Source organism: Lathyrus oleraceus, chromosome 5 (assembly GCF_024323335.1).
Source record: "Lathyrus oleraceus cultivar Zhongwan6 chromosome 5, CAAS_Psat_ZW6_1.0, whole genome shotgun sequence".
NCBI lineage: Eukaryota > Viridiplantae > Streptophyta > Magnoliopsida > Fabales > Fabaceae > Lathyrus > Lathyrus oleraceus.
This window is the reverse complement of record NC_066583.1, coordinates 367,002,145-367,014,714: the sequence shown is the minus strand read 5'-3', so window position 1 is coordinate 367,014,714 and position 12,570 is coordinate 367,002,145. Positions and strand designations below refer to the sequence as shown.

Here is a 12,570-nt window from a genome sequence, read left to right as displayed (position 1 = left end):
TATAAGAATCTCACTATAATAGCGTCGAACAACAAAGCACTATTACTATTATAGGGGCATGCGTCAACTTTTTAATATCACTTAAAAAAAAGTGCTATTATATTGGCGCTATTATAAATTAAATTTTTAGTAGTGGGATATATGTGTTAGATTAATTATTTAATTAATCAAATGTGGATTGACATAATTAATTATTAATAAATTATATTATGTTCAATTCTTATAAAACACTAATTATTGATGAATTATTTAATTGAGTTTTGTGTCTGAATTGACCATGATGGGTTGGACCATTTAGGGACCTTTCATTGGGCTTAACTGAATGGTCCAACTCTTCATAGTCCATTCAGACACAAAACTCAATTAAATAATTAATTAATAATTAGAGTTTTATAACAACTGACCATAATATAATTAATTAATAATTAATTATTTCAACAATGTGATCTTCCGATTTAGAGTTTTTTAACATTTGATGAATCTCTTTTGATGGGATGAAGAGATAATCCTGATAAACTCTGTGTTTTTATAGCTTTATACATTTATAGAGGACCATAACTCCTATAAATAATCTTAGAGTTATTTTCTAATTTTTTTTAATATTCTAATTTGATCCCTCATGAAATTAGATATTGATTTATAATAATCTTATCTTTTAAAAGATTTATTTTATATGACATTTATGCTCTTAAGACAAAAACGTAATATTAATTAAAATATTATAATTTTTCTTATTTAAATAATAACTATAACATATTTAATATCATATTTGTTTATAACTATATGAGTCGAGTAACATAACATAGAGTTCATTTTATTTACGCTAAAAAAAAAAATTCTAAGTTGTTAACCGAGAACAATAATTAAATTATCTTAAAGATGAGTTGAAGTCTAAATAGGCAAGTGAATGATCATTCAAAGCAAGAATAATCAAATTTAATACATGTGAAAATAGAATTTTCTAATTAAATATCAATGGATTGTATAATACATGTTTCTTTTTGGGGTGTTTTTACCTTTGCAGACAAAATTTCTCTTGACAAATTGTACGTAGGTGTACATTAGTCAGATATTCACGTGAACACGAGGCCGTACCTTTAGGACTTACATCACATGCGTAACATATAGGGAAAGGATTGTCTCACATAAAGTGAAAATTCACTCAAATCATAACCATCCAAAAATTTCAAAATTGTTTCCCTAACATATAGATTGTCAACCAATTGAACTAACAACCCTTTCAAAACTAACTATTATAATACTCGTAACTACACACGGATATTAATATGATAAAGAATTTGTTTTAGAAATATAATAAGAATAAAAGAGAAGAAAAGATAAAAAAAAATTATTAAATTTTATTTTTACTTTTAAAAAAGATAATAAATTAGTATCTATATTTTTTCAATAGGTAAAATATTTGAATCAATAATATTTTTTTTATATATAAATATTATTTTTGTTTTGTCATTATTTATGAAAATATTTAAATCAATAGTAAATTTGTTTTCGTTATTATTCAGTATTTTGATCAATAAATTTATTTTCTCCGTTTTATATAATTTTCATATTAGAATAAAATAAAAATTATTAAAGATTTAAATAAATATAACTTTTATAATTAGCTATTAAAACTTCAAGCAAACATTGAATTTTGAAATTTCAAATATTTATAGTGAATCATTTATAAAAAAAATGTGATTAAAAATAATTGTTTTAATTTGATATGTTAAAAAATGATAAATTATGATTTAGTCAAAGTTTGTTTTCTATAGTTGATCAACATCGTCAAAAAATATTAATGATAATAAAAATCTTAATTTGACAAATAAAATTTATATATTAAATAATTAAAATCGTCATTGTTAGATATTTCGATAAAGTTGAATGAATTCAGGTCTGAATTGTCATTGATGTCACTTTTCTTAAAAGTATTTCAAGCACTCTCTTTATTGTCTTAGAGTTTAACGCAAGAATACTCAGGATAATTCACCCTCGTAATTGAATCTGCACAAGACTGATGAGGATTCGAATGCGGGGAAATATGTCTAGAATTTATGAGAAGAGGACGCACGAATTTGATGATCCGATTTTTGAATACTGAACAATGTATTTATAGGTCATGCATCTGTTGTTTCACAAGGTTGCAACTCTTGATGAAACAACACGTTTTTAACATATGATTGCAAAGGTTCGCCTAAGGATACATTATGTACCACTTCATGAATGATTGTATATTTTGAATTCGAAAGTGCTCAAGTTCCCCCTACAAGCCGCCACTAGCGCCTCTACGCCCACACCCTTGAACCCGGAGTCGGTGTTGCCGGTGGCAACACCAGCGAGAGGTTGTTTGGATGAGGCATGTGACATAATGTTTGGGGCCACCATATTTGTCCATGTGACACTTTATCCTCTTTAGCTCCTTTGTTGAGTTTAATATTTTTAAGTCTTTATAAATGCTTTTAAAGTGAGCACCACTTTCTATGTGAGACTATTGGCAATGCATTTATTGTCATTAACACAACTTCATATTTCTTATCATATTGGAACACTCACATGGTAATTAATTATTCATAATTTCCAATAATCTCTCACTTGTTCTAATAATGACAAGACCAATTCCAGAAAATGTAAACAAAGAATGTTAATACAGTTAAGTATCTTTTGATTTGAACTTAACCTTAGTATGGATAATGCAAAGTATAATCGGAATGTTAGGTAGCAATGCTTTGAATCGTTATCCCTTGTGGTTATATCGGCATTACCTTACACACACTCTTTAATGATTCTTTGTATGCATCTCTCACCTAGCACTATTTATGGTCATGTGCTTTTCCTGTTTTCGTGAATTTTTCATGAGAGAAACTCCAACTCTCACTTTGAGACGAAACCATCTCGAAATTTGTATAGGTGAAGTTCATTTTGTATCTATTTCTTAAGATACATGTCCTCGATAAAGAACTTCATTAAGAGTTTGAAAACTCAACCCTCAATATGTAATAGTCAACATTGTCACAAGATGTTGCACAATCACCTAACTCAACGACTTGTTGTTACCCATTGAATCTTATGTTAAGATTTATTAACTTCATATTGGGTTGCTACCGTTGTCAGAACCCTTATTCTACGAGTTTTAATCCCATACCTCTCGAGGTAGTCTTTACTAAGTCTCTGGCCAATTGCTTAGTAAATGGGTCAGCTAAATTATTGTCTGTTCGTATATATGTCAGTGAAATGATTCCATCCTTAATTAATTTTCTCACGAAAGAATGTCTAAGACCTATGTGCCTCGACTTTCCATTATATACTTCATTTAATTCTCTTGCTAGGGTGGCTTGGCTATCACAACGTATCAACACTTTCGAAACATTATCTCTAACCAACATAACTTCCAATAGAAGGTCCCTTAACCATTCAGCTTCTTGACCAGCGGAGGAAAGAGCCCACAAACTTTAATTCCATGGTCGAAAGAGTAATACATATTCGTTTCTTTCTCTTCTAAGAAATCGCACCTCCAACCAATGTAAATATCCATCATGTTATAGATTTATGATCTCCAACACTCAATATCCAACTCGCATCGTTATATCTTTCTAGTATGGAAGAAAACCTACCATAATGAAGGCCAAAACTTTAGTTTTTAAGAGGTAAACGGAAATCCTAGTTATGGTCTTCCAATGTTCACCATTTGGATTGCTAGTAAATTTACTCATATTACTAACTACAAATGCTATGTCAGGTCTGGTACATTGCATTAAATACATCATACATCCAATTGCACTTGTCTATTCCAATTGGGCCACAATTCTTCCATTGTTCTTTTGAAGTTTGATACTAGGGTCAAATGGAGTGTTTGCTTCCTTAAAGAGTAAGTGTTTGAACTTATCCAACATTTCCTCAATATAATGTATTTGACTACGTTCATAACCCATACTATTTCATTTTACTTTGATCCCTAGAATAGTGTCAACTAATCCAAGATTTTTCATCTTGAATGGGGAAGTTAAAAATCTCGTTGTTTCTAAAATTCCATTCATCTCATTGCTAATGATCAACATATCACCAATATATAGACACAAGAATATTACAATTTTTTTATGCACCTTCGTGTACAAACATTTGCCACAAGAATTTGGAGTGAATCTATTTGAAAGTATGACAGAGTCAAACTTTTGATGTCATTTTTTGGGTGCATGTCTTAAACCATATAAGGATTTGACAAGTTTGCATACTGAAATTCTGGTATCAGATATGAGATGTCGAAGGTAATGTCACGACACTAATATCTGAACAACAAGTGAAATATGAACAGAATAAAAACCAGGAAACAATTGAAAAACGACACAAGCAATTGTTAACCCAGTTCGGTGCAAACACACCTACGTCTGGGGGCTACCAAGCCAGGAAGGAAATCCACTAAACAAAATTAGTTCAAAGACTCTCAGCAAACAACTTCAAGTTATAGTCTTCTCACCTAATCTCTACTCGTGTGATTTCTATCTAAGAACTCTTAGACATGAGACCCTACTCACTCCCTCTCAATCACAACAGTGATAATAGAACAAATACCTAAAAGAAAGAAGACACACTTCAAGGACACACACTTGATCTTGCTTAAAATCTTCAATCAAGTAAACAAATACACTCGTACTTCAAAGCTTAGAGTGGACAAATTACAACCCAAAAACTTAGTCCAATTCACACATCAACAAGATGGATGAATGGCTCACAATTCACAAACTCACATAAGACTAAAACCCTAATCCTCACTCACTTCACGTTCGTGTTTTCTATTGTCTAAAACAGGGTTTACATAGTCTTTAAATAGAAGCTTTCTAAATGGGCCTTGGCAACATGAAACCCTAATTCTACTTATTGCATATTCCCTAAGAAATAGCAGTGAATCATTCATTTTTGGGAAACAGAATATTCTGGCTTTAAATAGAATTACTCCTTGAATAATGCATGCAATCTCCACATAAGCACACAAAGACTTGCATGAAAAGCGCAACAACAAAATACATAACATTCATACTGAATGTTCTGTATGCACATGTCATAACATCGGGTCTGACATCTTGAATAAATCCTGCACAACCATATTAAACAACCTGCAAAAGGCTGATATCACATGTCCATACTACAAGCATGACATCTTGTGATAACACTAAGTTTTACCAAAATTGATGCCAATTCATAGAACCAACAAACTCCCCCTTTGGCAAATTTTGGCTAAAACAAACAACAGATCATACGTTCATAAGAAATCAATCAGAACATCAGTTCAGCAGCAGAAGTAAACATACACACATCACCAGTTCAGCAGCAGAAGTAAACATACACACATCACTAGCAAAAATAACAACTAGTAAACACACAAGCGCTTGTACTCTCCCTCAAGTCCATGCAACTTCCCAAAACACAACAACTCCCCCTTAAGCCAGTCCACAACAAGCAACAACCACACTGCTTCACACAAACATAACACATAGAATTCTCCCCCTGTACCAAACAAATAAACACCAGAATTCTCCCCATGTATCAGACAAACAAAGCAACAACAATACTACTGAGCTAAGCTAAGATACTCAACTACATCTACAACTACTTTTCCCCCCTTTTAGCCAAAAGAGACCAAAGAGACAAAATAAATGTCTATCTAGTTATTAACAGAAATACCAAAAGTTGAAGAGTTACATCACCAAGTACAGACAAAAATGTAAGAATTCTGAGAAACAAAAAAAAAACATCCACCAAAAAGAAAACAAAAAAAAACCATAAAAAACGAGAGGGACCAAGGTCAATAGAGCTACTCAGTAGAGCTTGAGTTTGCAGCCTCTTCAGCAGCACCAGAAGCAGAATTGCCATTTGCATCATCATTGTTAGCAGACCTCTCACTAGAGGTGTGGGCTTCAGCTTCTTCTTCATGGCTGACATTAGCATGTTCAACATTTTCACCCTTAGCCTACTCCAAGCTTTCAATCAAGACTTCCAAAGATTGTTTTCTAGTTGTGGGTACCCTAATCCCTTCACCTAGCTCTTTGCAAGTCTCCTTAAGCTCAGCAATTGCTCCAACTTTTGAGATTGGGCTCCTCATGGCAGATGTCATGACAATATCCTCGACATGACTACCTTTAAAGAGTTTGTAATGCACAGCCAGAGCTGGTTTTCTCCTACTAGGTAAATCATTTGAGCACAGAATACCAGGATGTTGATTCAAGATAATTCCACATATCATAGAGGGAAAAGAAATTCGCAGCTTAACTGCATTAGTAGTTGCATGCTTGATGATTTGATCAAACATAAATCTACCATAGTCAAATTTCACTTTTGTCCCAACAGCAAAAATAAACCTCCCAAGAGTATTAGCAATAGTGGAGATATTATTGGTAGGGACCTAGTTAGCAACTCCTATTTTATGCAGGATAACATACTTGATAGTCAACTTCTCAGCAGGAAGATGCTTTTTAAAAGGCCAAACTTTCACTTGCTTAGCTGTAATCTCCCTACAGACCTGGTTGTCTGTAACCTTTAATTCTCTTGCACCCTCATTATTTCTGCCTAGAAAATTATTAATAACAGTAGGAGAGAATGTTATACACTTACCCCTCATATACACCTTGCAGAACTCCTTGTTGTTCTTATCAGAAATATCCCCAGGAATATTAATAATAAATTCCTTGACTAAACCTTCATAGCATTGAGAGAATCCAGCAACAGTTTTCAAAAGCCCAGCAGCTTGTATCAGGTCCATGACCTCCTTGACATCAGCAACATCTTTTCCCAATTCCCTTTCCACAACTACCCTTCTCTGAATCACAAATTTCCACTTAGCAACTCCATCCTCAAGATGGAAGGAGATGTTATCCAAATGAACAACAAGTACTTTAACAGGAGACTTCCTAATAGTAGTTTTCTTCGCAAGCGAGATATTAGGGGCATCTTCCTCAACATCCTCTTCAGGTTCAGAATCATCTTTTACCTTCCCCTTCTTTATTTCAACCTTGCTCCATGGTTTGGAGGGACCAATGACAGCAGTCTTCTTAGCTTTTCTAGCTGACATAAGTTCAGCCACAGATTTCCTTTGCGAGTCTTCATGCGTTTAGCCACACTTGGCTTTATGTGATGTATCAAGCTTTCCTCTTGATCATCAGAACTACCATCCTCTAGATCAATCACAACATTTGCATCATCATGCTTCTCAGAGTGGGAAGCATTAGCCATGTTAGAGGCCACAGATTTCCCTTTGTCAAACACGGTTTGCCCTAGAGAGAGCAACCCTTCAGCAACCAAGTCCTTTTCAGAACTAGAGGAATCATCAGCCTTACCACTAGGTTGTTCAACCTCAGGAGGGGGATACATTTGAGTAAGGGGAGTAGAAACCCCCTTCACAGAGTGGTCTTCATTAAGAATTCTAGTAACTAGGTCTCTTATAACATGATAAGTATAATGTGTTTCTTCCTTATGCTTAGTGACAGGAGTTGAACCAAACGGGATACTAGAGGGATTACCTTGATTGGAACATGCAGAAGCGGAGGCATCAATGGCAATGGGTTGGTTCAAGTCAATGTCCGCGGCAGGAATCACAGAGAGAGGAGCAACATCCAGAATCTCATCATCAGGGACGCCCATGGGAGGAACACTTAATTTTAGAGCAGACTTAGTATTTTTAAAGGCAGGTGTATCTCGATGTTGTGACATTTTGGAGTTTTTCTGAAAAAAGTAAGGTTGCCCTAGCAGAGGTTTGTGGAGAAGGAAAAGGAAGATGGAATAGTGTAAGACCCCAATTTTGACCCTAAGATCCCCCATGGCATCATAACATCGCATTTGCATAGCCTCAAGGATCTTTAGCATCTTGGTTCCCTTTGCCTTTGGGTGGGACTCCTTGTGATTGGTTTGAGATCACCAAGCATGCTTGAATTATACATCATTGTTTCTCTTACTTTTGTTTACTAGCCAAAAGCACAAAAATGTCTCACTAACATATTTTATTTGAAGCTTGAGTATCATCCAAGACACTTTGTGGGTTCTATTTAGATGATCAGTCAACACAAGGGAATGGCTTGAGATACTTCCAACAGGTTCAAATGGGGTCTATTCGTCAGTCAAAACGTTAATCTTGAAGGAGCAAAAGTTTGTTCATGAGCTGTCATGCTCGCTAGGCGAGCAGAATGGGTCGCCTAGCGAGTCCCAAGAAAAGCCACCAGAATCATCTACGCTCAGAGGAATTTCTTGAACTGTCATGCTCGCTAGGCGAATCCCATGTGTAAAAAAAATAAATAAATAAATAAAATATAACAGAAAATTTTTGGACTTGGGCCTCTCTCATTTGAGCCCACAGGTCCACAAAAATCCGGTTATAAATTCAGAGTTTCAGTGAAACAAAGGAATTCTATTCCTATTACCCTGGTAGGAAAAAGATAGTGAGAGAAGAGCTAACACAGTTCAGAGCAACCTCCAGAGACTGAAGGGAACTCATCTGCAAAGAACCAATTCCCTCTCATATAAACCCTAAGAGTGCTTTGCAAACCCAACCGGGCAATTCAATTTCATTCGATCTCTCCAGTCAGGTTTGCCTTACTCCCATTACTTTATGCTTTTAATTTGAATGCTCTGAAGGTATGAGGTATTATGGGTGAATTTGATACCCTTTTTATGCATGTGTTTGATAAGAGGTTTAGGCCTCCTACCCTTGGTTGCTCTTTGTGAGCTTTTTGTGAATTTTAATGGCATGACTCATGTGGTTACATTTTGATTTGGGGGCAACTCTTAATTACCCTATCTTGTTTCTCTAACCTGTTTGTTGAGTTTTGTTTTGATTTGGTGTTCCACTTTATTTGTGGGATACCACCTGGAGGTTTATTCCGATTACCTGTACTGACTCCTTTCTTTGATGGTGCTAGCTTGAGAGATCTCTGGGTTTCTTATTTATCTAATTGTTGTTACTTCGGATCTTTATCCGTACGGTATATCTCTCGACCCCTGTACTTTTCTCGCATGTTACCGATTTCTTAGGTTTTGTATAGCCTCTCGTGGCATGTCATTTAAGGTAGCGCAGTTCCTTCATCTAGGACTGCCTTTTTGCATGAGCATCCATAAACACCCCAAACTCATTGATTTTTCTTCTCCTAAGAACACGTTATCTCCTTCTACTACAGGCGAGTAAGTCTCCAAAGGTCGAGCATCCGGTAGATTGCGTAGTAACGTCGTTCACCCCAAAACACAACCCTTACCCCATAGGTGGTCGAACTACGTTTTGCTCTGATTTTCATCCCAGATGAGATACGTAGGCATAAGACGCGATGTCTTAGCGAGCACACTCCTCTTTAACCCATAGGTAGCCGAGCTACGAAGACTCTGATCCTCAGATTCAGATGAGATACGTATGCAGTGGATGCGACGTCCGTGCGAGTCATTTTATTTTGACCCTTCTTTTAGTAAGTAGTACATTAGATAAACATACACGCTTTTCTCATCCCTTCAATCATGTTCGCACAAATAAATTTTCAAAAAAAAACAACAACCTTTGCAACAAATGTGAAAAGGGCTCCCTAGGAGTACCTAGGATGCTTTGGGTGCCTAATACCTTCCCATTGCATAACCAACCCCCTTACCCAGATCTCTGACATTTTTACTAGTTTTTGATTCGATAAAACTCTTAGGTTTTTGTTCGCTTTCTAACCATTCCTTTGGATAAATAGAAGTGCGGTGGCGACTCGACTTGTATGATTTACCTTGGATTTAGTCAATATCTCTAATGGTAACGAATACCCCGCTACAGAAAAGTGGCGACTCTGCTGGGGACGTGTATTTGCCTAGTGGGTTTTGCCTACTTTTCATTTTTTGTTGTATTATATTGTATATTTTTTTGTGACATATTTTTGTGTAATTTGGGATTATTGTATTGTATGTAATGATTGAATTGCTTGAATATTAGTTCCTTGTGTGCTTGGTGATCTTTGTGAGATGAGTTCTATACCCGAACTCGAGTGCACTTAGGATAGGAGAATGGCATAGTCTTGTTGACTTGTGTGGAGTTATTCCTTAGCAAGTTGACTTGCAAGCCCATTCACTTGGTGGAGGTCATGTTGGGATCAATAATGTCACACAAGTAGTTGTGGTTAGACATTACTTTTCCAATATAGACCTTAGAAGCCAAGGACCTTAGGTTACCAAACCCATCTTAGCCTATTCTTAGGATGTAGTGCGAAGGTCGTTCAAGTGTAAGATTTGATACGATTGTTACGCGATACTACACTCATAAGAGTCTCTCTTGAGAATATTTTTGGAATACGAGCAGTCGTTTCTCCGATAATATCCAAAAGATGGGATGATGACTATGGGAACCTCTTGTAGAACATGTTTGGCAGGTTTAAACCTTAGTACACTCCCTTTGGGTGGTTCTTAACCTAAACTCCATGCTCGTGACTTGCAACAAACCCTTGACTCATGGTTGATCCGTTCAGGTATCCTTAATATCAATGGAACTTGGGTGTTGATAAGGTGTAAACCATAATCCACCAAAATGGATGATTGATATTAAGGATAACATGATCCATCCAATGACCTTTGTTTGGTGTGCTTTGCTTGATCCTTGAGTGTGATTGTTGCATTCATGCATTCATGCACCCATTTGCATCCATATCATCAATAAATAAGAAAATTTTCAAGGAACTTAAGGGGTTTATTTGCAAAATTTTCAGACATGGAAAGACAAAGAATGAATACAAAGAAGTACAGCTTCAGGCAACCAGATTTGAAAGAGTTAAGGAATCTGACATCCTATGTATTAGATCCTTTGGGTTTCAAAGCTCGTTTTGGGAAGCTTCTTCCTCTTCTGACTACTCAGGTGGATGAAGGTCTGATGAGTGTATTGGTGCAGTTTTACGATCCTTTGTACCGTTGCTTCACGTTTCCGAATTTTCAACTTTTGCCTACACTGGAGGAGTATGCTTATCTTGTGGGTATACTTGTTCTGGATCAGTTGCCGTTCAGTGGCTTGGAAAGGGTTCCTACTTCTCAAGAGATAACAGACATGTTACACATAGATGAATCTCTGGTTGGTGCTCATATGACTACCAAAGGTGGAATTCAAGGTCTCCCTTCTGAGTTCCTCATCGTTCAAGCTACTATGTATGGGAAGGCCATGAGTGAGGACGCCTTTGAGGCCATATTTGTACTTCTCATCTATGGGCTAGTGTTATTCCCCAACATCGACAAGTTTGTGGATGTGAATGCTATTAGGATTTTCTCTACTCTTAATCCCGTTCCGACTCTGTTGGGAGATATCTACTTCTCTTTGCATATGAGGAATGCAAAGGGTGGTGGCGCCATTGTGTGTTGTTTGCCTCTGTTGTATAAGTGGTTTATTTCTCACTTGCCTCAGACGGTCGCTTTCAAGGAGAACAAGGAATGTCTACGGTGGTCCACGAGACTTATGCCTCTCACTAATGATGATATCTCTTGGTATAACCGTGTGTATGAGGGTGTGCAGATTATTGACTCTTGTGGCGAATTCTCCAATGTACCTCTTCTTGGTACATGTGGTGGGATTAACTACAATCCTATTTTGGCACGTCAGCAGCTTGGGTTCCCCTTAAAGGATAAACCCAATAACATTCTGTTAGAGGGTGTATTCTTTCAGGATGGTAAAGATCCCCAAGGCTTGAAAGCTAGGATGGTCCGCGCTTGGCGCAAGATTCATAGGAAAGGAAGGAAAGAGTTAGGTCCTAAGAATTGCATCGCTTTGGAGCCTTACACTGTTTGGGTTAGGAAGAGGGCGTCTGAGTATCTCATGCCTTACGAGTATCCGAGACCTACACCTATGATTATGGCTGGGCCTTCAACCCTCCCTAATCAAGGAGTAGAGGAGTTAAGAGACGAAGACCGTTCACGTGCCTGGATCCGTGAACGTGAAGAGTTGCTTCAGCAGATTAAGGAAAAGGATGCGTTGATTGAGTTTCTTGAGCATCAGGTTATTGATGACCCTGATGATGTATGGACTTCTCTACTTCCTCAGTCTTCTAAGTTCTGGAAGAGGAAGTATGATCGACTCGCCAAAGAGAAGGCCGATATGGAGACAGCCTACGAGAGGGAGGTGAAGAGGCTTCGCGCATCTTATCTTCCTGTGTCCCGAGCATTAGATGATTGTTTCTAGGGATCCATAGGACGATTATTTTCCTTTTCTCTTGTACATGATGGACGATGCTGCACTTCTTTTCCCTGATATTATTTGATGAGATATTTCCATATGTGATAAAATGCTTAATATTTCCAGAATTTGCAAATAAAACTCTAAAGTTCCTTTGAAATTAAAAAAACAAATCATATGCACAAGCATTGCATGCATCATATGCATAAGCAGGTTTTGTTTCCGGTCCCTTGCCTTGTGGTCTAACTCTGTGTCCTTCATTTATTTTGAAGACAAGCTGACTCACCGGTACTACACTAGAGCCAATATTTCAAGACTGATGGATCACTTAGACCATGGATTCACGAAGCAGGCGCCGTGACATCCACCCTACGCCAGAAACTGAAATTCGTGAAAAACAAGAAACTGGTAGTGGTAGG

General features: G+C 36.7%; 1 protein-coding gene across 1 annotated transcript; it reads right to left on the bottom strand.

Annotated features, from left to right (window-relative positions):
* Window positions 1-5,809: 5,809 nt before the first annotated feature.
* On the bottom strand, window positions 5,810-7,632 carry LOC127080746 (uncharacterized). The gene is made up of 5 exons (XM_051021048.1): window positions 7,161-7,632; window positions 6,607-7,056; window positions 6,435-6,561; window positions 6,020-6,353; window positions 5,810-5,965 (listed from the first exon to the last, which is right to left on the bottom strand). Exons 1-5 carry the CDS (start codon window positions 7,630-7,632, stop codon window positions 5,810-5,812), a joined length of 1,539 nt encoding a protein of 512 aa, XP_050877005.1.
* Window positions 7,633-12,570: the final 4,938 nt, after the last annotated feature.

Bases quoted from the DNA above. Each gene is read 5' to 3' on its own strand.
- LOC127080746 (XM_051021048.1), bottom strand. From the start codon at position 7,632: ATGGGCGTCCCTGATGATGAGATTCTGGATGTTGCTCCTCTCTCTGTG. The intron at 6,562-6,606 runs GTAAGTGTATAA...ATAATTTTCTAG, and splicing joins CTGCAAGGTGTATATGAGGG to GCAGAAATAATGAGGGTGCA. The intron at 5,966-6,019 runs GTACCCACAACT...AGCTTGGAGTAG, and splicing joins AGCTAGGTGAAGGGATTAGG to GCTAAGGGTGAAAATGTTGA.